Source organism: Cherax quadricarinatus, unplaced genomic scaffold, assembly GCF_038502225.1.
Source record: "Cherax quadricarinatus isolate ZL_2023a unplaced genomic scaffold, ASM3850222v1 Contig1430, whole genome shotgun sequence".
NCBI lineage: Eukaryota > Metazoa > Arthropoda > Malacostraca > Decapoda > Parastacidae > Cherax > Cherax quadricarinatus.
Genome location: NW_027196456.1, coordinates 10,478 through 37,982, shown reverse-complemented (window position 1 = coordinate 37,982; position 27,505 = coordinate 10,478). Strand labels below are relative to the sequence as shown.

The following is a 27,505-nucleotide window of genomic DNA, read 5'->3' as shown; positions in this document are numbered from 1 at the left end:
GACAAATTTGTCAAAACTTTGAATTGTTCATCAATATAAAATACAAAGAATGTGTGTGATTATTTAATGTATTCATACTTAAATTTTTTTTTTCCAAATACACTATGAAAACAGTGCATACTCATCTTTTTTCACTGTTACTTTATACCTAACGTCACCGGTGCTAAGGACTCGTACAGTTTTGTTACAGCTGTCTGTACTATCCTCTGTAGCTTCTCGTTTTCACATGTGACCTCCTGAAAAAAAAAGATATAAAATTCCAGTATGGCAACACCTTTTTTTTTTTACTATGCAATAAGATGAAATTTTAGTAAAGTCAGTATTAAATAAGTTGAATTATAGGACTTTCTTGTATCTGCATTCATATGTTTTGGAAAGTTTAAAAAATGTATATAAAAGAGAGTGCAAAAATTATAGGGGGATAAGTCTGTTGAGTATACCTGGTAAAGTGTATGGTAGAGTTATAATTGAAAGAATTAAGAGTAAGACGGAGAATAGGATAGCAGATGAACAAGGAGGCTTTAGGAAAGGTAGGGGGTGTGTGGACCAGGTGCTTACAGTGAAACATATAAGTGAACAGTATTTAGATAAGGCTAAAGAGGTCTTTGTGGCATTTATGGATTTGGAAAAGGCGTATGAGAGGGTGGATAGGGGGGCGATGTTGCAAGTGTATGGTGTAGGAGGTAGGTTACTGAAAGCAGTGAAGAGTTTTTACGAGGATAGTGAGGCTCAAGTTAGAGTATGTAGGAAAGAGGGAAATTTTTTCCCAGTAAAAGTAGGCCTTAGACAAGGATGTGTGATGTCACCCTGGTTGTTTAATATATTTATAGATGGGGTTGTAAGAGAAGTAAATGCGAGGGTCTTGGCAAGAGGCGTGGAGTTAAAAGATAAAGAATCACACACAAAGTGGGAGTTGTCACAGCTGCTCTTTGCTGATGACACTGTGCTCTTGGGAGATTCTGAAGAGAAGTTGCAGAGATTGGTGGATGAGTTTGGTAGGGTGTGCAAAAGAAGAAAATTAAAGGTGAATACAGGAAAGAGTAAGGTTATGAGGATAACAAAAAGATTAGGTGATGAAAGATTGAATATCAGATTGGAGGGAGAGAGTATGGAGGAGGTGAACGTATTCAGATATTTGGGAGTGGACGTGTCAGCGGATGGGTCTATGAAAGATGAGGTGAATCATAGAATTGATGAGGGAAAAAGAGTGAGTGGTGCACTTAGGAGTCTGTGGAGACAAAGAACTTTGTCCTTGGAAGCAAAGAGGGAAATGTATGAGAGTATAGTTTTACCAACGCTCTTATATGGGTGTGAAGCGTGGGTGATGAATGTTGCAGCGAGGAGAAGGCTGGAGGGAGTGGAGATGTCATGTCTGAGGGCAATGTGTGGTGTGAATATAATGCAGAGAATTCGTAGTTTGGAAGTTAGGAGGAGGTGCGGGATTACCAAAACTGTTGTCCAGAGGGCTGAGGAAGGGTTGTTGAGGTGGTTCGGACATGTAGAGAGAATGGAGCGAAACAGAATGACTTCAAGAGTGTATCAGTCTGTAGTGGAAGGGAGGGGGTAAAGGAGGTTTTGTGTGCGAGGGGCTTGGACTTCCAGCAGGCATGCGTGAGCGTGTTTGATAGGAGTGAATGGAGACAAATGGTTTTTAATACTTGACGTGCTGTTGGAGTGTGAGCAAAGTAACATTTATGAAGGGATTCAGGGAAACCGGCAGGCCGGACTCGAGTCCTGGAGATGGGAAGTACAGTGCCTGCACTCTGAAGGAGGGGTGTTAATGTTGCAGTTTAAAAACTGTAGTGTAAAGCACCCTTCTGGCAAGACAGTGATGGAGTGAATGATGGTGAAAGTTTTTCTTTTTCGGGCCACCCTGCCTTGGTGGGAATCGGCCAGTGTGATAATAAAAAAAATAATAATAATACATTAGAAGAAAGAAAAAATGTTAACTGAGAAAACGTACAGAACAAATGAACCCTGCACACACACGACGTGTGTGTGCAGGGTTCATTTGTATTGATAAAGCCACTGGATGGCGAAACGTCGTGTGCACCTATTGACTGGTCTTCTGCTAAAACTGTCTTCCCTACTTCCAACTCGAACAGTCGCCGTTTAGTTGAATCCTCTCTTATACACAACTTTCCTTGTATGAACCTTAGCCCTGGCTTCGTCTCTGTAGATGCCTTCCTCTCCCACTACATTGTAAAATGCTCCAAACTTCAGAACACCCGTGACTTAACCTGAATCCTCATTTTTTCTTCTTCTTCTTTTTCTTCTTCCTCTTCCCCTTTCCTCTCTCCTTTTCTCCTCTGGGTTGTCTTTCTCTCTCCTGTCTCGTGTTTCTGTTCCTTCTTTATTTTATTTCACCACTTCCCCTTTCACGCACCTCGGTGCGCTTGCTCTCTCCCTGTGGGTTTCTAGCTCTCTTGCAGTGCTCCCCTTCCTTTGTATTTGACTGGCTCGTCTTCCTTATTTCCCACTTCTACCACTACCACTACTACTACCTCTTCTTCTTCTACTACATCTACTGATGAAATTAGACACATGTGCGGCGTCTGGTTGTCTTTGTTGTGGACGTTTCGCCATCCAGTGGCTGGCTGGATGGCGAAACGTCTACGGTGGGGATGCCCGGGTGTTGTGCATGTGTCATTTCATCCTGTCGGTATTATATACAATTCTTGTACTACTACTACCTCCACCTCTTCCTGCCTATATATAGCCGTTCTGCTCCTCCTCTGTTAGTGTGACTTTGTCAATGGTCCAAGTCGGACCGAAACGTCGTCGTAAGCTTCTGTCTTTTATGTGCGGGTTATTTGTGTATCGTTCCAGTCACGGTATTGTGCCTTTTTGTTATTTATTTATTTATAAATGAACCCTGCCATGCAGAGAATACAACCATGGACTAATAAGGGATATAGAATATATACAGAGGCCACCTGAACTAAGTCACGGTCAAGAATGAAGTGGAAAAAAAAAAGTAGGTACAGTCAACTCTTGATTTAACAATGAAAATACAGTATCCACGGTTTCGGGCATCTGCAGTAGGTCTTTGAACATATCACCTGCAGATATGGGGGAGACTACCAGTAGTCCCTCCTGTATCCAAGGGTGATACATTCCAAGACCCACCATGGATGCCCGAATCCCCGGATATGTGGGTTCTACTGTACTGGACAAAATCCACTGAGTCAATCAATTGAGGGTACTGTTGTAATAATAACTGTCCGTTGTTACAATCAAGGCAACACAATCTCGCTTCTGTGCACTACATTCAGCATTATGGCTAATTGCTTTTCTCTGTGAGCTTTATCAAAGCACACTGTGTGGGCAAAATGTTGTCAATAAAGTATCACATTACACTGCATTTGTCTCTTTTTCATCCTAAAAAATGAAAGGTTGAATACTTAGTATTTTAGTCTCCACATTGCCTTCACTGGAATAATACTAAGTTCTTTGATCACAGGGAAAAGCAGCAATTGTCAATATGGTAATAAACACTATTTCTAGACAAAGCTTTAAATTTAAACACAACATTTTGACTTTACAGGATTATTATTATTATAATCACAACTAAGAGCTAAACACACAAGGGTCATACAGCGCTGTCACTTTGCAGAAGCTTTATCAAAACACAAGGCACATGCAACATATAAATATTTAAATAAAATGGTAAAATAAAGAAAGGCAGGGACAGGTAAAGGATGACAAAGTGGTGATGTCAGTTTGTTGGGTCACCTACACACTGTGTTTAGGAGGATTTTCAACACGAGTTTAACTAGAGGTTTTGCAATACTGACCCTTTGTTCTATTTGATGATATTGGAAGTCTGTGCCTCTGAACACAAATATGGCAGCAAGACACACAAAAAGAGCCAAACATGAGTCAGTTGTAAGGAAAAAGAATACATCTAATGAGACTAGACAAAGGCTAAAATAATTATCAAAGACAAAACAGAACATGATGATGGTGATTATTGGCCGCACGTGTACAGATTTCTAATACTAATAAACAGAACTACAGTAAAGGGCAATTAGCTTTACACAACCAATGTTAACCCTTTCACTGTCAGTGTCGTATTAGTATGGCTTACAAGCCAGAGTTGGCGCTGTATTAATACACCAAAATTCTAGCGGCTTCAAATATAGCGGGAGAAAGCTGGTAAACCTACTTCTGAGAAAATGGGTCTGCGTAGTCAGTGTGCACAGTATAAAAAAAAACCTGCAGCACGCAATGCATGAGAGAAAAAAACTCCAACTGTGTTTTTTGTTTAAAATGCTGAGTTTGATGTGTATTTTCATATGGTATTTATGGTTGTATTCTCATTTTCTTGGTCTCATTTGATAGAATGGAAGATATATTACAGAAATAGAGAGGATTTTGATTGGTTTCATGATGAAAAGTACCTTCAAATTGAGCTCAAAGTAGTGGAAATGTTCGATTTTTGCTGATGTTCAAGAGTAAACAAATGACATCACCGTCCAATAAGTGTCCACCTGGCCAGTCTAATACACAGTCACGAATGGGTTGACATTATTTATACAATTATTACAATAATGCAGCAGTCTGCATAACAGTAAATCTTCTATTTTTTGTGTGAATAAAAATTCAAAATGGAAAACAAGAGTAATGAAAGAGGGGCCTGGAGACATGACTAATGAACAGAAAAAATGTTATTTTAGTGCCAGGAATGTCTGCATTGTTTATTCTGAACCCTACTTTGAAATTGGCAACTTTTGAAATTTGTGTGAAAGTGGCCAAATTGCCAATATCTGACCACTTTATTGGGTAGTTGATATCAGTAAATGGGCAATTTCTTGTAACTCAATTGATAGAACATATGGAGTTTTAGCAAAATAGCTATGCGTTTGGTTGACTGGAACAATGCAATTGGCCAAAAATAGGCTCAAAGTGAGCAAAATCGCTGATGTATATATATCGCTGAGACCGCTAACTTTGCGAGAACGTAATTCCATAAGTTTTTCATCAAATATCGTACTTTTTTGTCATTACCATTGGAAAAAGATTTTCTATCATTTCATATAAAAATAATTTTTTTTTTTAATTCTTTGACACTGAGAGCAAGTTTGTGAGCAGGGGTCTCAACAGTGAAAGGGTTAAAATCTTAAAAAATACAGTGAACCCCCGCATAATGTTGGCATCGCATAGTGTTAAATCCGCATAGCGATACACTTGATCGCTAAAATTTTGCCTCGCGTAGTGCTAAAAAATTCGCTCAACGCGATTCGTCCGAGACACGTCCATGCGGCCTGAGCCAGCCTCACTTGTTCTGCCAGTGGCATTGTTTACAAGCCAGCCTCCGCGGTAACATTCAAGCATACAATCGGAACATTTCGTATTATTACAGCCTTTTTATAGTGATTTCACCTGAAAAATAAGTGACCATGGGCCCCAAGAAAGCTTCTAGTGCTAACCCTACAGGAATAAGGGTGAGAATTACTATGGAGATGAAGAAAGAGATCATTGCTAAGTATGAAAGTGCAGTGCGTGTCTCCGAGCTGGCCAGGTTGTATAGTAAACCCCAATCAACCATCGCTTCTATTGTGTCCAAGAGAACGGCAATCAAGGAAGCTGTTCTTGCCAAAGGTTTAACTGTGCTTTTGAAACAGAGATCGCAAGTGATAGAAGATGTTGAGAGACTGTTATTGGTGTGGATAAACGAAAAACAGATAGCAGGCGATAGCATCTCTCAAGCAATCATAAGTGAAAAGGCTAGGAAGTTGCACGAGGATTTAATTAGAAAAATGCCTGCAACTAGTGGTGATGCGAGTGAATTTAAGGCCAGCAAAGGTTGGTTTGAGAGATTTAAGAGGCGTAGTGGCATACATAGTGTGATAAGGCATGGTGAGGCTGCCAGTTCGGACCAAAAAGCAGCCGAAAAATATGTACATGAATTCAAGGAGTACACAGACAGTGAAGGACTGAAACCTGAACAAGTGTTTAATTGTGACGAAATAGGCCTGTTTTGGAAGAAAATGCCAAGCAGGACCTACATTACTCAGGAGGAAAAGGCACTCCCAGTACATAAGCCTATGAAAGACAGGCTTACTCTTCTCATGTGTGCCAATGCTAGTGGTGAATGCAAAGTGAAGCCTTTATTATTGTATCACTCTGAAACTCCCAGAGTGTTCAGGCAAAAGAATATCCTCAAGGCTAATTTGTGTGTGCTGTGGAGGGCAAACAATAAGGCATGGGTCACTAGGGACTTTTTCTATGACTGGTTACACCAAGCATTTGCCCCCACTGTGAAAAATTACCTAACTGAAAAGAAATTAGACCTTAAGTGCCTCCTGGTGTTAGACAATGCCCCTGGTCATCCTACAGACTTGGCAGAGCGACTTTGTGGGGACATGAGCTTCATTAAGGTGAAGTTTTTGCCTCCTAATACCACTCCTCTCCTGCAGCCCATGGACCAGCAGGTTATTGCAAACTTCAAAAAACTGTACACAAAAGCTCTGTTTGAAAGGTGCTTTGTAGTGACCTCAGAAACTCAATTGACTCTAAGAGAGTTTTGGAGAGAGCACTTTAGTATCCTCAATTGTGTAAACCTTATAGGTAAGGCTTGGGAGGGAGTGACTAAGAGGACCTTGAACTCTGCTTGGAAGAAACTGTGGCCAGAATGTGTAGACCAAAGGGATTCTGAAGGATTTGAGGCTAACCCTGAGAATCCTATGCCAGTTGAGGAATCAATTGTGGCATTGGGGAAGTCCTTGGGGTTGGAGGTTAGTGGGGAGGATGTGGAAGAGTTGGTGGAGGAGGACAATGAAGAACTAACCACTGATGAGCTGCTAGATCAACTTCAGCAGCAAGAGGCCACACCTGAGGAAATTGCTTCAGAGGAGGGGAGAGAGAAACTGAAGAAGTTGCCTACTTCAAAGATTAAGGAAATCTGTGCAAAGTGGCTTGAAGTGCAAACCTTCATGGATGAAAATCACCCTCGGACAGCTATTGCAAGCTGTGCTGGTGACTATTACACTGACACTGTTGTGAAACACTTTAGGAAAGTCATAAAGGAACAAGAGGTACAGACCTCTATGGACAGATATGTTGTGCGACAGAAGTCCAGTGACTCTGAAGCTGGTCCTAGTGGCATTAAAAGAAGAAGGGAAGCAACCCCGGAAAAGGACTTGACACCTCAAGTCCTAATGGAAGGGGATTCCCCTTCTAAACACTAAAACCATCCAGTCTCCCCTCCTCCCATCCCATCAATCATCACCACATCTTCAATAAAGGTAAGTGTCATGTAACTGTGCATGTTTTCTTAAGTTTGTGTGTATTAAAATTAATATTTCATGTGGTAAAATTTTTTTTTTTTTTCATACTTTTGGGTGTCTTGCACGGATTAATTTGATTTCCATTATTTCTTATGGGGAAAATTAATTCGCATAACGATAATTTCGCATAACATTGAGCTCTCAGGAACGGATTAATATCATTATGCGGGGGTCCACTGTACTCCAAAACATTGTGTGCAGGTGACCCAGCAACCTGACAACAAAACTTGATCATCCATCACCTGACTACACATGCCTTCATTTCACCTTTTTGTATATACTGTCATGTAGCATATGCCATGTATTAACTTGATAAACCCTATGTGTGGGTTAAACGTAGTCTTTAAAATAAAGGTTTTGTCTGCAAATAGTGTCCTATTACCAAACTTGTAGGAAATCCTATCAAGTTCACAATAATGGCCGGTGTGATGCTAGGAGACGAACAAAAGATTTGGGCAAAAGCTTATCTTGAAAGACTTACCAATGAGGTTAGATCAATGTTGGCCTTGATATTGTTGACAGTCACATAGAGCTTCTCTCCCTTAAACAACTTGGGCACAGAGTCTTCTCCAAACATTTCTTGGAATAATTCTATCAAGCACTCCTGTACAAGAGTAAATTTTTTATTAGACTTCTTTCAAAGAAAAAAGGTGGGAAGGAAAAGCAGTAAGAACATAAGAAAGAAGGAACACTGCAGCAGGTCCATGTCCTCCCGATTGCCCCAATGACCCAACTAGTCAGGTCACTTCCACTTAAGGAAGGAGCATGGCATCAGATCTAGTAGCACAAGCTAGTCAGGTCCAATTCACACCCACCCACACCCACTCATGTATTTATCTAACCTATTTTTAAAACTACACAACGTTTTAGCCTCTATAACTGTACTCGGGAGTTTGTTCCACTCATCCACAACTCTATTACCAAACCAGTGCTTTCCTATATCCTTCCTGAATCTGAATTTTTCCAACTTGAAGCCAATTAAAGAGGTTACACATCTGGAAGAAAATATATTAAAATAATGCAAATAATATAGTACTACTGGTAATCATTTAATTTTAATTTTAATGAAAATAAGAAAAAATTTTGGAGTGAGTTAAACAAGTTAAGAAAGCCTAGGGAAAGTATGGATTTGTCAGTTAAAAACAGAGTAGGGGAGTTAGTAGATGGGGAGATGGAGGTATTAGGTAGATGGCGAGAATATTTTGAGGAACTTTTAAATGTTAAGGAAGAAACAGAGGCAGTAATTTCATGCACTGGTCAGGGAGGTATACCATCTTTTAGGAGTGAAGAAGAGCAGAATGTAAGTGTGGGGGAGGTACGTGAGGCATTACGTAAAATGAAAGGGGGTAAAGCAGCTGGAACTGATGTGATCCTGACAGAAATGTTAAAAGCAAGGGGGGATATAGTGTTGGAGTGGTTGGTACTTTTGTTTAATAAATGTATGAAAGAGGGGAAGGTACCTAGGGATTGGCAGAGAGCATGTATAGTCCCTTTATATAAAAGGGGACAAAAGAGACTGTAAAAATTATAGAGGAATAAGTTTACTGAGTATACCAGGAAAAGTGTACGGTAGGGTTATAATTGAAAGAATTAGAGGTAAGACAGAATGTAGGATTGCGGATGAGCAAGGAGGTTTCAGAGTGGGTAGGGGATGTGTAGATCAAGTGTTTACATTGAAGCATATATGTGAACAGTATTTAGATAAAAATAAGGAAGTTTTTATTGCATTTATGGATTTAGAAAAGGCATATGATAGAGTGGATAGAGGAGCAATGTGGCAGATGTTGCAAGTATATGGAATAGGTGGTAAGTTATTAAATGCTGTAAAGAGTTTTTATGAGGATAGCGAGGCTCAGGTTACGGTGTGTAGAAGAGAGGGAGACTACTTCCCGGTAAAAGTAGGTCTTAGACAGGGATGTGTAATGTCACCATGGTTGTTTAATATATTTATAGATGGGGTTGTAAAGGAAGTAAATGCTAGGGTGTTCAGGAGAGGGGTGGGATTAAATTTTGGGGAATCAAATTCAAAATGGGAATTGACACAGTTACTTTTTGCTGATGATACTGTGCTTATGGGAGATTCTAAAGAAAAATTGCAAAGGTTAGTGGATGAGTCTGGGAATGTGTGTAAAGGTAGAAAGTTGAAAGTGAACATAGAAAAGAGTAAGGTGATGAGGGTGTCAAATGATTTAGATAAAGAAAAATTGGATATCAAATTGGGGAGGAGGAGTATGGAAGAAGTGAATGTTTTCAGATACTTGGGAGTTGACGTGTCGGCGGATGGATTTATGAAGGATGAGGTTAATCATAGAATTGATGAGGGAAAAAAGGTGAGTGGTGCATTGAGGTATATGTGGAGTCAAAAAACGTTATCTATGGAGGCAAAGAAGGGAATGTATGAAAGTATAGTAGTACCAACACTCTTATATGGGTGTGAAGCTTGGGTGGTAAATGCAGCAGCAAGGAGACAGTTGGAAGCAGTGGAGATGTCCTGTTTAAGGGCAATGTGTGGTGTAAATATTATGCAGAAAATTCGGAGTGTGGAAATTAGGAAAAGGTGTGGAGTTAATAAAAGTATTAGTCAGAGGGCAGAAGAGGGGTTGTTGAGGTGGTTTGGTCATTTAGAGAGAATGGATCAAAGTAGAATGACATGGAAAGCATATAAATCTATAGGGGAAGGAAGGCGGGGTAGGGGTCGTCCTCGAAAGGGTTGGAGAGAGGGGGTAAAGGAGGTTCTGTGGGCAAGGGGCTTGGACTTCCAGCAAGCGTGCGTGAGCGTGTTAGATAGGAGTGAATGGAGACGAATGGTACTTGGGACCTGACGATCTGTTGGAGTGTGAGCAGGGTAATATTTAGTGAAGGGATTCAGGGAAACCGGTTATTTTCATATAGTCGGACTTGAGTCCTGGAAATGGGAAGTACAATGCCTGCACTTTAAAGGAGGGGTTTGGGATATTGGCAGTTTGGAGGGATATGTTGTGTATCTTTATATGTGTATGCTTCTAAACTGTTGTATTCTGAGCACCTCTGCAAAAACAGTGATAATGTGCGAGTGTGGTGAAAGTGTTGAATGATGATGAAAGTATTTTCTTTTTGGAGATTTTCTTTCTTTTTTGGGTCACCCTGCCTCGGTGGGAGACGGCCGACTTGTTGAAAAAATAAAAAAACTGGTAATCATGCAAGGAAACATATTTATGTGGCTGAAAGGAAGGAGGGAAGCTGGTTGGAATCAGTGGCAAATAATGCTCTATGCCACTTAAATATCACATTTCTACAAACAAATTACTGAAATAAAAGGAAGCACTAAACCAGCATTTTGCTAGAAATATTTGGAGGTGGCTATACACTACAGGTCTTCAGCATAATAAAAGTTAATTATTTTCCCCAGTGATCTTAGAGAACATCCTGCTGAACTATATTTAATATTGTGTGTATTGCAGGATTATTTTTTTAATACACTGGCCCTCTCCCACTGAGGTAGGGTGACCCAAACTAGAAGAAACACTTCACTGTCACTCATACAGTTACTGTCTTGTCAGAAGAGTGCTGACATCAAAGTTCAGACGATTCTCTGAACTACAATACATATCCCCATCCCTCCTCCTCCAGAGTGCAGGCACTGCCCTTCTTACCTCCAATATATTAGGTAAACATAGTACCTAATGTGTAGGTAGAAATTTTAATGCAAGTTTCTGAGCAGAATATTTTTTCTGTTGGAACCAATCTCCAATCATTATAATAATGGCCTACTCTTAATTTAATTGTTCATTTTTAGATACAGTAGGGCCCCACTTATTCAGCAGGTTAGTTCCAGGCTACTGCCAGAAAGCAGAATGCCATTTTTTCCACTTATAAATGCATATAAATGCCACGTAACAAGTTTACACTAACATATGTTACATTAGCAATAGAATTTTTTTTTTTAAACAAGTTGGCCATCTCCCACCGAGGCAGGGTGACCCAATAAGAAAGAAAATCCCCAAAAAGAAATACTTTCATCATCATTCAACACTTTCACCTCACTCACACATAATCACTGTTTTTGCAGAGGTGCTCAGAACACAACAGTTTAAAAGCATATACGTACGTATAAAGATACACAACATATCCCTCCAAACTGCTAATGTCAATATCTATTGCTAATAGCAATAGAACTAGGCATTAAAAACAATAAAAAGTAAAATACACACAGCACACCCATTACTTACCTTAAAATATTTGTAGTCTTAATGTAGGGTGAGAGGCGAGTTAAATTTGTAGGAAGTCAGGTTTGGGAGGTATGGTAGCCAGCCAGGTCAGCCCACCCCACCCACACATAATATACTACATTTAATTAAAGCTCCCCAGAGCGATAAAATAGTATATGTACAGTACATTCAGTAATTCCTAGGTAGTAGGTTGGTAGACAGCAACCGCCCAGGGAGGTACAGTACCACCGTCCTGCCAAGTGAGTGTAAAATGAAAGCCTGTAATTGCTTTACATGATGGTAGGATTGCTGGTGTCCTTTTTTCTGTCTCATGAACATGCAAGATTTCAGGTATGTCTTGCTACTTCTACTTACACTTAGGTCACACTACACATACATGTCCAAGCATATATATATATACACACACCCCTCTGGGTTTTCTTCTATTTTCTTTCTAGTTCTTATTCTTGTTTATTTTCTCTTATCTCCATGGGAAAGTGGAACAGAATTCTTCCTCCGTAAGCCATGCATGTTGTAAGAGGCGACTAAAATGCCAGAAGCAAGGGGCTAGTAACCTCTTCTCCTGTATATATTACTAAATGTAAAAGGAGAAACTTTCGTTTTCCCTTTTGGGCCACCCCGCCTCGGTGGGATACGGCCGGTGTGTTGAAAGAAAGATAACTGTATTTATGTGTACCTGTGAGAGACAGAGATAGACAGAGACGATACAGACAGACAGGAGATAGAGACAGCCAGCCAGCGCCGGCCAACCATCTGGCCAGCTAGCCGGCCAGCCAGTTTGCCACCCAACCAGCCAGCCTGCCGAACATGCATTACACCTTCCGGAATTGTTTCTTTTTACTTAGGGCATACGTTATAGAACATTCTGGCAGGATGACACTACCAGTGGTATCAAAACTGAAAGTATGTTACACATTGGTTATTATTGAGGTTTTTGATGTTTCCTCTCTCCTATGAGTGGCAGCGTATGTGAAGTTTGCTCGTAACTCGGATTCTGGTTAGCAACTCAAAGCAAAAAATCAACTGAGCGACGGCTCGTAACTCGGAAAACTCATAAGTTGGGGCACTCGTAAGTTGGGGCACTCATAAGTCAAGGTACCACTGTATATAAATAACTTACATTCAAAAGTATAGAAAAAACATACAAATATTTCTGGTCTAATAGAGAGACTCTCCTCAGTTACCCAAGGAAGATTTTGGCAGACTGGAAATATAGGAAGTGTTAAGATGTACAGGTGCTCCTTGACTTATGACAGTTTGACTTACGATATTTCAACTTTACAACAGTGCAAAAGCAATTAGTTACAGTAATTATTTATTTACTTATTCAGTGACAGTAGTTATTTATTTACTTATTTACTTAGCATATCATATTCATAAAAGACTTATGATATTTTCAACTTACAATGGGTTCGTCAGAATGAAACCTCATCGTAAGTCAAGGAGCACCTGTACAACAAATCAGTTGGCAGAGATGTACTAACCTTGTAATGCATCTTGTCAAATGTTGCACTCGTCACTGCTGGTATGGAGACAGCGTTACTATCTAACTCTTGGGCCTTAAGAATCACCTTCATCACAGCATCAGCATACATATCATTTGTTGGAGAAGCGACCCACTGAAAGAATAAGACAACTTTTAGTATTTAAAATAATCTATAATACACCACAGCTACTGTATGTCTATCAAGGGGCTCCTGATGTGGAATGAACTTTTTTAAACACAATGGCCTCCTCCCACTGAGGCAAAGTGACCAGAAAAAAGAAACACTTTTACAATCAATGCCAAGTCCTAAATGTTAAAAATATTTTCAGACTCAACCAATCAGGAAAACTTGACTATTTCATTACACTATCACTTGTTAAACTGATGTTTGAAAGTCACAAATTATGATATTTATCAGTCATTTGTTAATCCTTCCAATGTTCCTGTAGCTCAGCGGTAGAGCATTCTGATTACAACAGAAAAGTCTCAGGTTTAATTCCAAGGTGGGGGACTAGATATATGGGAAATTCTTACACCTGCAGCCCATGTCCATCTTGCAATTAAAAGGTACAATATCTAGGATTTATTTTATGTCATACGTCACATCCAGCAACAGAACCCAATTGAAAATAAGCCATACTACTTGCTCTTGTTGGATTATCCTTACATAATAACCCTCAGAAGTTAAATTATCCTAAGGATAATTCCTTTGACCTCACTTTGACTTTACAGACTTCCTCTTTTTTAAACACCTCACATACAGTATAACTAGTTAAAGCAACATATCTACGACATATCTATTATCATTAATATGTTTCAGGATATCCACAACAAACATTATCAGAATTTCATCCTGTAGTGATCTAGCAGATCACTAAAAGAATAACAGAAAATCCCACATCAAAGAAAACTGGCAAGTGAAATGGCTCAAAATAAAGAGTGCATTAAGCAAGGAAGAATACCATGTGTCGAAGTCACTGACGGATAAATAATCAGAAAAAAGTGTTAAAGGAACAGACCAAATACCTGTGGAAATAAACTCAGTACTAGCCTGGCACAATAAGACAACATATTCATTTATTTACAATGTATTATATTTATGATTAAACTTTTGTTTTTCTTTTTTGGGCCACCGTGCCTCGGTGGGATACGGTCAGTGCGTTGAAAGAAAGAAAGAATTTATGATTAAGTGTTAAAAATTTATGATTAGCACTAAACATATAGGAGTCATACAGTGCCTGAAATGTTCTCAGGTTTGACCGAAGAAAGGGGAAAGCAGCTACAATTCCACGGCTCAACAGCCTTCCACCAGCATCCTTTTTGGGTTATTCTAGGTAATTTACATATACTGCATGAATGTATACAATACTGACTAGATGAAAAATTAGACATGTGCAACATCTGGGTACATATCTTCATTGTAGATGTTTTACCATCCAGTGGCTTTATCAATACAAATTCAAGGACATAATGGAGGACAGAAGAATTATATACTGATTACCTCATCTTCTGTATATAATTCTTCCGTCTTTCATTATATCCTTGAATTTATGTTGATAAAGCCACTGGATGGCAAAGGTCTACAATAAAGGCACCCAGATGTTGCACATGTGTCTAAGTTTTCATCAATTTACATATATGTTACTAGGTATGATAACTGTACTTATGTGTACCTATACCTAAATAAACTTACTGGCATAAAAGCAATGACCATGAAGAGTAGACCAGCTTAACTTATGGAAGTATGGAGGTACAGTGCTTGTACTTTGACAGTGAGGTGGGGATAATGTAGTTAAGTGAACCAGCACTAGCCTGGACTATTGTTCAGGCTAGTGCTGGCATCCACACATGTCAATTTTCTCCCGTCTGTGCCTTTCTGTGAAGACAACTAGAATGACAGTGAATGTATTCTGTTTTTGGGCTCCCAGCACTGGTGTGAAATAGCAGTGCATTACATTCTGCATATAAAAACTTATTAGACATCTTTCTTTGGAAATATGTACATATTGTCATGAATACATATTTTCATGGTTAACACACTAATTTAATTTAAAATACAACATGCCCCAATTTACAATGATCCTCATTTACAATACTGGCACTTTGGAACTAATTATGTAATGACTTATGAATGCTCATCTGCAGCTACAAGTATTGCAAATATTTATACAGAAATAATTATAATTTTTTTTTCTGTTTTTCCCTATTTGCATTCATACTTTGTTAATGTTCATTTTATGCATTATAGAGAGCTCACATTTGTTTGGCAGAACTACTTACTAAAAATTCTCTTAAGGTTGAATTGTAAATATTTTTCTCAGCTGTTTTTTAAATGCATTCATTCTTTATGTTACTATTATGTATGTGTGGAAAGTTCATGTTTTCTGGTAGAGAGTGGCTAAGAACTGTACATTAAATGTACAGGTCTCTATTGGGAAGTGGAAAAGAATCCTTCCTATGTAAGCCATGTGTGTTATTTTTATTTATTTATTTATTTATTTATTTCCAATTTGTGCACACATACAGAGGTACAAAAAAAAATACAGATAAGAGCAGTATGCCAAAGCCACTTATACTATGCATAGCATTACGGGCTGGCTTAAAATTAACTTAAGATTAACTAAGCAATGATTATTATTATTATTATAATCAAAAAGAAGCGCTAAGCCACAAGGACTATACAGCGCTGCTACTAAGCAATGATGAAATCAGTGATAAAACATTAATGTAAACAGATAACTATAAAGCACAAGTGAGTATTACAAAGACAGGTCATATGGTTGCATTCAGTTAGGTAGTGATTCTGTTAGGTAGTGTATTTAAAAAATAATAAAGTTAGATTGGGTTTTAGGTTTAACATTTATGTGATATAATTGTGAGAAACATTTAAGATATACAATTTATAATGTTCAGTTATTCAGTATTTATTTGGTTTTGGGTGAGTAAGTAATCTTTGAGAAGAGACTTGAATTTATAAACAGGTTGTGTTTCTTTTATATTTACAGGTAATGAATTCCAGATTTTAGGGCCTTTTATGTGCATTGAGTTTTTGCATAGTGTGAGAGAACTAAAATGCCGGAAGCAAGGGCCTAGTAATCCCTTCTCCTGTATAAACTACTAAATGTAAAAAGAAAAACTTTTTTGGGTCACCCTGCCTAGGTGGGAGATGGCTGGTGTATTGAAAAAAAAAAAAATGTCCAGTGGGACATTCAATGTCCAGTGGGACTCATCCCACAGCCTCACACAATTATTCTCACTAATGTAAAATATTGGGCAAAAATTCATAGTTAAAATAACATGAATTTAAAAAGGCAATTTTATGTCTGGGAAACACATCTCTGGTCATAATATGGGTGTCTATGGGAAAATGGGTTTTGAGCTCTGAATAATCAATTTACCAAAATTTTTAAGGAACACATTATAATGTTCTAAGTGAGGGACCTACTGTGCTGGTTTCCTTGTACAGTGGTACCTTGACTTACGAGTTTAATTTGTTCCGTGACCCAGCTCGTATCGCAATTTGCTTATACAGTGGACCCCCGGTTAACGATTTTAATCCGTGCAAGAGGGCTCATCGTTATGCGAAATAATCGTTATGCGAATGAATTTTCCCCATAAGAAATAATGGAAATCAAATTAATCCGTGCAAGACGCCCAAAAGTATGAAAAAAAATTTTTTTTACCACATGAAATGTTAATTTTAATACACACAAACTGAAAAAGGCATGCACAATTAAATGACACTTACTTTTATTGAAGATCTGGTGATGATTGATGGGATGGGAGGAGGGGAGAGCATTATCTTCTTACTGTTTAGAAGGGGAATCCCCTTCCATTACGACTTGAGGTAGCAAGTCCTTTTCCGGGGTTACTTCCCTTCTTCTTTTAATGCCACTAGGACCAGCTTGAGAGTCACTGGACCTCTGTCGCACAACAAATCTGTCCATAGAGCTCTGTACCTCCCGTTCCTTTACGATTTGTCTAAAATGGGCCACAACATTGTCATTGAAATAGTCACCAGCACGGCTTGCAACAGCTGTGTCAGGGTGATTTTCATCTATAAAGGTTTGCAGTTCAACCCACTGTGCACACATTTCCTTAATCTTTGAAGTAGGCACAATGGATTCCACAACTGGCATAGGCTTCTCAGGGTTAGCCCCAAACCCTTCAAAATCTTTCTTAATTTCCATACTAATTCTCACCCTTTTTACCACAGGGTTGGCACTAGAAGCTTTCTTGGGGCCCATGGTCACTTATTTTCCAGAAACAGCACCGAAAACACTGTAATAATACGAAATATTCCGAGTGTATGCTTGGATGTTACCGCGGAGGCTGGCTGGTAAACAATGGGACGGCCGGCACATGTGAGGCTGGCTGAGGGCACATTGGACGCGTCTCGGACGAAAATCGGTAAGCGGGTTTTTAATCGGTATGCGCGGCAAAAATTTTGCGATAAAAGTAATCGGTATGCGGAAAAATCGCTATGTGATGCCATCGTTATGCGGGGGTCCACTGTACGTATATCAAATCAATTTTCCTCATTGAAGTTAATTGAAATGCCATTAATCCATTCCAGCCCCTGAAAAATCACCCCAATTTTTTTGTTACGGGTTTTTAAATAAGAAAAATGTATTTATAAATAAGAAATGATTTTTGTCTTTTTTGACAGGTTCCAGCAATGTTTTAGAAATGCTGGAGTATATATGAAACTCCTTGAAGCACGGTGTAAGATGAGTGTCACTCCACTGCCAGTGGAGTGTCACTCGTGGAGTGACATTTGATAATCATGCACTGCCTTGGCTTTATTTTTCACAGTTACAAATAAACATGTCTATCTGTTTCTGTCTAGCTTTGTCTATATTTATCTCTGTCTCTGCTTATCTGTCTTTCTGTCTGCCTGTGTTTCTGTCTTCCTGTCTCTCTACTTGTCTCTCTGTCTCAGAGAGAGAGCCGCTCATGAACCAACAGGTATTACACACGATGCAAAGTCTGATTCCTGAACAAGTGAAAATGTGCATTACTTGCCAGTCATGCTTATTATGCCTTATATCTACAAGCATAGTATAGCACTTTGTCTGGATTTTTTGGGTTATCTTGGGTAATTTACACTATGTATAACTGTATTTGTGTGTACCTGTGAGATAGAGACAGAGACAGATACAGACAGACAGAAGGAGATAGAGACAGCCAAAGTAAATCAGCCGGCCACCCAACCAGCTGGCCTGCCGAACATGTATTACACATTCCAGAATTGTTTCTCTTTACTTAGGGCATACGTTATAGAGCATTCTGGCAGGATGGCATTACCAGTGATATCAAAATTGATACAATGTTACATATTGGTTATTATAGAGGTGTTTGATATTTCTTCTCTCTCCTGCGAGTGGCAGCATATCTGAAGCTCGCTCGTAACTCGGATTTTGGCTCGCAACTCAAAGCAAAAAAATCGACCAAGTGACGGCTCGTAACTCGGAAAACTCATAAGTTGGAGCACTCATAAGTCAAGGTACCACTGTATCAGCATAACGAGGAATTTTTAACCTTTTGACTGGCCGTCATGTACACCTATGTTAACGATGCCAGAGTCTCTTTGCTGAGAGCAGTACACACAAGTTTTGATTAGTGTGAATTTGAAAGGTGTGGCTTTCAATTTCGTGCAAAATTATTTTATGCTAATTTTCCCCCAAACTCTTCAGATCACCTGAAAAAAAGTATATATAATGTGAATAGTGCAAATTCAAATAATGTGGCCACTTTCCGAGATTCATTATTCACACTAACTGAGACCAAGCTGTATCAATTTCAGGAGTCTGGACAGTGAAAGCATTAAAGACATGTAACTTACTTCTAACACCACAACGGGTGGCTCCTCCACTATGGTAATTGTATCAAATATTCGAAGACTTTTATTTTCAGAGTTGTCTGAGAGGATGACTTCCACACTGCCGTACATGGAGGCCAAGAGGTAATGCAGCAGCTGCCACGATCCAGTATAGTGGATACTGGTCCTCTGGCTAATGGTAGAAACTGACAGATCACTGTATTCTGAAAGATAATATACATTATCAAAATACAAGAACAAATGTTCTCTATACATTTAAAAAAAAAAAATTGAAGTCCCTAAAAAATATCCTTGGACATCAGTTCATTCCTTTTTTACACAAGGATAATTTCCTTTTTTTATGCAAAGAAAAATAAATTTCTAATGAGGATGTAGACACACTGAAGTAACAAACAAAACAGGTTAAATACTTACTGACTAACTCTTTGGGGGAAATAATATGACAGTTGAAATTGCGTTTAACCATAATACCGGAAACAACATCGTTTTCCTTCGGTTTGTGTATGGCCAATTCTCCCATGACCTGTAAATGGTGGCCAAAAAAAAAAAAAACTCAGTAAAGCTAATATAAGCAATTCACAAATAAAAACATCATATACAGGACTTATATACTGATTACCTAAGAAAGTGTCAAAAAATAAACTGTTCAGTAATTCCTATACACTAAGAAAACACCAAGACTATAAATCTGGAGATTAAATAGCTGGGTGGTAAACAGTGACTACTAATGAGATATCAAAACACTTGTGGCAAGACAGTGATTGAATAAATAATGGTGTATGTTTCTTTTTTCTGTGGGTCACCCAATTTTGGTGGGAGATGGCAGTACTTAAAGAAGAATACAATGAGTGTAATTAACCCTTTCGTGGTGGGTCTCATTGTACTACGGCTTTGAAGTACAGGCTGGTCCTGTAGTACTACGCCATGAACTCGACTCACTGGGATAAGCTGTGAGCAGTAAATCTGGGCCTAGATATGAGAAAACAGGTCTATGCGATAAGTGTGCACCATATAAAAAAAAAATCCTGCAGCAAGCAGTGCACAATGGGAAAAAATGGCAACTGTGTTTTTGGTTTAAAACAGCAACTTTGTGTATTTTCACATGGTTTCTTGGTCTCATTTGATAGTATGGAAGATATCTTACAGATTTTGATTGGTTTCAGGACTGAAAGTAGCTTGAAACTGAGCTCAAAGTAACAGAATGTTTGATTTTTACCATTATAGAGAACTGAAATTACATCACTCGTCCAATATGCGTCCAACTGATTAGTCTAATATATGCCCACAAATGCACTGACATTATTTATACAGTTATCAATAATGCACAAAAAATATCAGTAAATCTTCTATTTTTTGTGTGAATAAAAATTCAAAATGGACAGCAAGTGTAATATAGGAGAGGCCTGGGGACATAACTAGTGAACAGAGGAAATGTTTTTTTTTTTTTTTTTTTTTTTTTTTATTATCACACCGGCCGATTCCCACCAAGGCAGGGTGGCCCGAAAAAGAAAGACTTTCACCATCATTCACTCCATCACTGTCTTGCCAGAAGGGTGCTTTACACTACAGTTTTTAAACTGCAACATTAACACCCCTCCTTCAGAGTGCAGGCACTGTACTTCCCATCTCCAGGACTCAAGTCCGGCCTGCCGGTTTCCCTGAATCCCTTCATAAATGTTACTTTGCTCACACTCCAACAGCACGTCAAGTATTAAAAACCATTTGTCTCCATTCACTCCTATCAAACACGCTCACGCATGCCTGCTGGAAGTCCAAGCCCCTCGCACACAAAACCTCCTTTACCCCCTCCCTCCAACCCTTCCTAGGCCGACCCCTACCCCGCCTTCCTTCCACTACAGACTGATACACTCTTGAAGTCATTCTGTTTCGCTCCATTCTCTCTACATGTCCGAACCACCTCAACAACCCTTCCTCAGCCCTCTGGACAAATGTTTTTTAATGCCATGAATGTCTACATTGTTTATTCTGGACCCTCTTTTTAAAATGACATTTCTTTAATTTTGTGTGATATTGGCCAAATTACCAATTTCTGAAATAGGTAAATGGGCAGTTTCTTGTACTTAATTGATAGAATATAAGAAGTACTAGTGAAATGGCTATGAGTCTGGTGGACTGGAACAATGGAACTGGCCAAAAATAGGGCTGAAGTGGGCAAAATTGCCAATGCATGAATACTGCCGAAACTGCTAACTTTGTAAGAGCATATTTCAGTAAGTTTTCCATCAAATTTCATACTTTAGTTTCATTACCTTGGGAAAAAGATTCTCTATTATTTCATAAAAATATTTTTTTTTTTTAAATTCTTTGACCCTGAGAACAATTTTCAGATCAGGGAGTCTGACCCTGAAAGGGTTAAACAAGAAATCAACTTGTTCTTCAAAGAAGTATGGTGTTCAGCTTACCTTGGCCATCTTCTCACCCCTGAAGTGGAAAGTAATAGTCTCAAGATTCTTTGGGTTGTACACCTTAACAGGATTTTCATCGCTACCTTCGTATTCTCGCTCTAAGGCAGCTTTCAGGCGAGACATCTCTGTCATTTCTCCATGAACTAAAACCTGATGGTAAAAAAATTATTAGATTTAATTAAAAAATAATGAAAAACTTACAAAAACATCTTTAGCCTTCCTTGATAGGAAAGAAAACAAACTGGAGGTAATAACTGCTTTGATTAATTATGGGTTTGGCCTATTGCATAGCTAATTTGTCAAAGACTGATACAGTATGTAGACCAAAACCTCATAAATGTAGCCTGCATAGGCTGGTTCTGCATAGGTCAACTAGTTACTCTATTTTGTAATGGCTCAAAATCATGTATTTCTACTCACGTTCTTATTATTATTCTTAGGTTCAGAAGAAAGCACTAAATCCTATAGGGTATTTATGCCATTAGGAATTTCACAATACTCTTGAAATGTGAGGGGGGATTCAGGGAAACCTCCTGTGTCTGGAGGTGGGAAATACAGTGCCTGTACTCTTGGAGAGAGATGGGGATGTTGTAGCTTGAAAGATCATTTGAACTGTGATATCTGAGCACTTCTGGCAAGCTTTTTTTTTGTTTGTTTGTTTTTTGTGAGGGGGGGTATATCCAGCCTCAGTGGGAGGTGGCTATTATGTTAAAAAATATTTAACCCAGTAGTATTAATATTTTAATTTAACCCCTTCAGGGTCCAAGGCCAAAATCTGAAGTGGTGCTCCAGTGTCCAAGAAATTTTGAAAAAAAAAAAAAAAAAATTATTTTCTCTTACAGAATTAAAGAGTATATTTTTGTGAAGGTAATAAGACAAAAAAATAAATTCTGATCAGTACTTACCGAGATACAATGCCGAGAAGTTTACCCCAAATGACGTGGTGGTGGCAACAGCGACGATTTCCACATACGCACATTACTTTGTTTACCGTTTTTTGTAGTTTTTTCTTTTCTTTTCTAATTTTTTCTTTTCCTACTAACATTTGGGGCCTGAGAGACCAATACTGTATATAATGTATATATATAAACTCACTGTATTGAACACAATTACACCACTAAAGTTATTATCATATTATTGTTTACCACTGTTGTATATTACAATAAACATGCACAAATCTTGTGTAATACTAATGTTCTATCTTATATTTACATATTTACAATCACTGGACATGGTTTTATAACTGCTAGAGCTTGTGGAACTCCTTGAAACAAGGCACCATGCACAGAGGTACCTTACATTCCTCACACATAAACCGAGCGTCTTTGCGTCTTTGTTGCCGTCGTTTTGTTTGTGCACAGACAATGCATCTCTTCTGAGCAAATTTCTTCTGAGTTGAAGGAAGCCGTATTATGAAATGATCACCTTCCCTCCTCACTCGCTTGGGTATATCCTGAGGAGTTCGAGGACCTTGTTGTATAGCAGGTGTTGTTACCTGGTACTTCAAAATTCACCATACGGTGGTCTGTTGTCAGTCTTCATTTGGTACATACTATATGCATTGAGCATTGAAATGTCCATGAGATGGAAGAAAAGTTTCATGTACCACTTGTAACTTTTACGAACACAATCAACAAAGCCAATCTGCATGTCACATTTGTCAACCAAGCGCATGTTTTGTGTATAATCAATCACTGTCACTGGTTTTCGAATACATACGTTCATTAGTCACTCAATCAACTTTGCCACTGTCTTGCATTTCATTACGGTGAATGGTTGTCAACAATATGATATCTTGTTTGTCATGCCACCGTAATGCCATGATGTCATTGGCAGTAAACACCTGCACGTCATCACCACGAGCACCTGCTTTGAGCCTGGGCATATGTTTACGATTAGAACGCACTGTGCCACACACATCTGTCTTGTTCACTCACAAGAAATCACTGAGTAATGGGCTTGTGTACCAGTTATTGGTATATAATGTATGCCCCTTACCAAGATAAGGTGCCATCATGCTTCTCACTACGTCACCTGAGATACCCAATAACATCTTGGTATCTTTCAATGTTTTACTTCCCGTGTATACAACAATATCCAATACCAGGCCACTGTCACAGTCACAGAGTACAAACAGTTTTATACCAAAGCGTTTCCTCTTGCTTGGTATATACTGCTTGAATGACAGCCTACCTTTGAACAAAATCAAAGACTTGTCAATTACAAGATTCTTGAATGGATAAAAGTACATGCTGAACTTTTGTTTGAGATACATAAAAACATTTCTAATCTTGTATAACCTGTCACTTCTGTCAGGCCTGGTTTTGTCAGAGAAGTGCAACATATGTAACAGTAAGATAAACCTGTTCACTGGGATGATTTCACTGAAGACCGGGGTAGAAATTAGCTGATCTGTGGACCAGTATGCTTTTATATTATGCTTATAGACATGAGGCATAAGCATTATTGTTGCAAAAAGCAAATACATTTCTGCAACAGTCGTCTCTTTCCACCGGTGTAGTCTTGACTGTGGTGATATGATCGTATCTGCCATGGTGTACTCAAAATACTTATTACTTTCCCTGACAATAATTTCCATCAATGGCTGGTCAAAGAATAGTTCAAAGAATTCCAGTTCATTTGCAGTGTTTCCAAGGGGACAAGTTGGTAGAATTCCACTTTCAGAGTCATCAAAGTGGTGGGGCTTGGGAACAAAATTGGGATTTTGCTGCCAATCCCAGATACGGTTTGCTGGTGGATACTGGACATCATAGGCTGGTTGTGCAGGTAGTTGTGGTTGTGGTGGGCTGGTGGCTGACGCTCCGCTTTGTCCTTGAACTGCGGAGTCAGCAGCATGGGTCCCAGCCTGGGCTGGTGAGTCACGCATGGCCGTGGCACTACCATCACCACTACCACCATCTACTGATGCCTGTGGTCTATCCATGCCAAGTGTAGCCACATCATCCTCACTATCACTATCTATACCTGGTGTAGGGCCACAGGATGTACTCCGGGATGTATTCCGGGATGTATTCCGTCCCCTGGGCATGGCATAGGGTACACTACCCGAGCGCATGCGGCGGCGTACATACCGACGCTTCACAGGTGAATATGATTCCTCACTATCACTACTCGAATGATCGTCAAGAGCAATAAAATCACAATCCACGTCACTATCATCATCATTACTGAAGTCAGAGGCCTGGCCACGCGAAAATAATAGTTTTCTCTTGCGTTGAGGTACAACCGACCATGACTGACGAGTGCCCACACCAGAGGTAGAAGGTTGAGGATTGTCAGGGTTTTCTGCACTATTATCGATATCCTGGTCATTCCTTTCGGTCACTAACTGATCAAAGCCAAAGAATTCGTCTTCATTTCCACTTCCATCACTGTCAGAACTATCAGATAGGAACAGGAGAGTCCCAATTTTCCTTGGAGTGAGAGCTGCCTTGCGACGAGGCATGGTGAACAAGGGTAACTGAGCCGGCGTTCCCACAATGCTATGCAGGCGCCTAGATTTTTTGTTTATGACGCACACCCACCAAGCAGACCCGTTCTCTCACATGTATGCCTATGAGCGTTTTCACGCTAAATTTGATGCCGCTAGAATTTTGGCGTAGATCTACGGTTTGGACACTCAACGTGAAGCCGTAGATCTATGGGACGGACCCTGAAAGGGTTAAGCCAGTATATATATATATATATATATTTCTTTCTTTCTTTCAACACACCGGCCGTATCCCACCGAGGCGGGGTGGCCCAAAAGGAAAAACGAAAGTTTCTCCTTTTACATTTAGTAATATATACAGGAGAAGAGGTTACTAGCCCCTTGCTCCCGGCATTTTAGTTGCCTCTTACAACACGCATGGCTTACGGAGGAAGAATTCTGTTCCACTTCCCCATGGAGATAAGAGGAAATAAACAAGAATAAGAACTAGAAAGAAAATAGAAGAAAACCCAGAGGGGTGTGTATATATGTGCTTGTACATGTATGTGTAGTGTGACCTAAGTGTAAGTAGAAGTAGCAAGACGTACCTGAAATCTTGCATGTTCATGAGACAGAAAAAAGGACACCAGCAATCCTACCATCATGTAAAACAATTACAGGCTTTCGTTTTACACTCACTTGGCAGGACGGTAGTACCTCCCTGGGCGGTTGCTGTCTACCAACCTACTACCTATAATATATATATATACATAAATTATTTACACACACACAAATACAGTTTGTTTTCTGATAAAATGCTTACCACATTTGGAGGTCGAATAGTCCGGATAAAGTGAGAAGTTTGCTCAAAGTCGGTGTGAGCAGAGAACGATATGTATTCAACTGAACACTTCATTGGAAGTCTCTGGCCCGACATTGTGGTGACTTCTTCTGGCTCTTTCAAAATCTCTTTAGCTAATGTGCCCTCCACACAGTAACCTGAATACACATGAGTCATCAGATTTGAATTATTGGTTCAATAATGTTATAAATAAAATTAATAAAAAATATTTATATGTGTATACACACATTATACATAAATTTTAAATACTAGTACCATAACATAAAAAATTAAGATATCCTATACTGAACTACTCTGTAATTCAGTATAGAAGATACGGAAAGTAATTAAGTATCTTCTATACTGAATTACATTCAACAGTCGAAGAAAATTGGCATACACATACGGAATCTTCACAGCATATGTTTCAACAAACCTTAAACTGATATCTAAATCATAAAATGAAACCACTAGACCCGGTAATAGAACTAGCCCCAGTCATCCACAATGACTGAAGCTTTTCCCCTTGGTGATTAAAAATATAAAAAGATAATCAGACACTCAAGCTTTGGCATAGCTGGTAACCCATTTTCTGTGACTGTTGCCATCTTTATTATCACATTTTGTTTTAGAAATTTACTGGCCAAAATCTGCATTTCACTTGTGTGAAAACATGCAACCAAATTTTTCACTGCCTACTGTGTCTTTGCCAACACAAAAGTAATGTCTTAGAGCACTGACTGACTTGTATACCAAATTATAAATAACAAACTTCTGCAGTATAACAAGCCCTCTCACTAGCTATAGTTTTGAAGAATAAAAAGCACAATACCATGACTGGAACAATATACAAATAATTAGCATGTAGAATACTGCAACTCATGACAACAATCTGGTCCAACTCGGACAATTAACTAGTCACAGAGTTAATGGTCTAAATCGGACTGAAACGTTGTATGTTCCAGTCTCCTACCTGTGATTATTTGTGTATTGTGTGGGGTAGCATTGTGAACTTGCAGCTGCAAGAATGACAGTTCTGTTCCCATGGTCCTTGGTATTGAATAACAATTTAGCCACTTGCCAATGATGGATAAAATAATAATAATATACAATACATGCTTTCCCAGATTATACACATACCAGCAATAATGACACCGTTCTTAGGATCGGGGCACCACATTTCAAAGAGTTCCCGGGAGAGCCCACTCTGCATCATACCTGGTGAAGCCATAATGACACATGGCCCAATATCCTCAAACTGGTCCATACCCTAAATAAGAAGTTACATTTAATTTATAAATATTAAGAAATTTTTTTGAAGTGCTGAACTGAAGAAGAATAATAACATCAAAAGATTAAACTTCATTATATTTTTTTAAATTTTCTAGCTTGAATACTTCATAAGAATACAACTCACCCTCACTATAATTAAAATTAAACTGGATCATCTCTCCTGCCCATAAATCATATGTATATCACATTGGAGAGAGGGAGTATGGAAGAAGTGAATGTTTTCAGATATTTGGGAGTTGACTTGCCAACGGATGGGTTTAAGAAGGATGAGGTTAACCATAGATTTGGTGAAGGAAAAAGATTTGGTGCGTTGAGGTATCTGTGGAGACAAAAAACGTCATCCATGGAGGCAAAGAAGGGAATGTACAATAGTATAGTGGTACCAACACTCTTTTATGGATGTGAAGCTTGGATTGCAAATGCTGCAGCGAGGAGGCGGCTGGAGGCAGTGGAGATGCCCTGTCTAAGGGCAATGTGTGGTGTAAATATTATGCAGAGAATTCATAGTGTGGAAATTAGGAGGAGGTGTGGAGTTACTAAAAGTATTAGTCAGAAGGCTGAAGAGGGGTTGTTGAGGTGGTCTGGTCATTTAGAAAGAATGGATCAAAGTAGAATGACTTGGAGAACATATAAATCTGTAGGGGAAGGAAGGCGGGGTAGGGGTCGTCCTCGAAAAGGTTGGAGGGA

The 27,505-nt window shown here is 39.0% G+C and overlaps 1 protein-coding gene across 1 annotated transcript; it reads right to left on the bottom strand.

Annotated features, from left to right (window-relative positions):
- LOC128694868 (cleavage and polyadenylation specificity factor 73) lies at positions 1-26,795 on the bottom strand (the record flags this gene model as incomplete). Its single annotated transcript, XM_070081004.1, has 8 exons — positions 1-236; positions 7,774-7,896; positions 12,985-13,119; positions 18,832-19,031; positions 19,243-19,351; positions 21,252-21,404; positions 25,508-25,683; positions 26,666-26,795. Coding segments are annotated over 8 exons (1,125 nt in total), but the record flags the coding sequence as incomplete, so codon positions are not given.
- Positions 26,796-27,505: the final 710 nt, after the last annotated feature.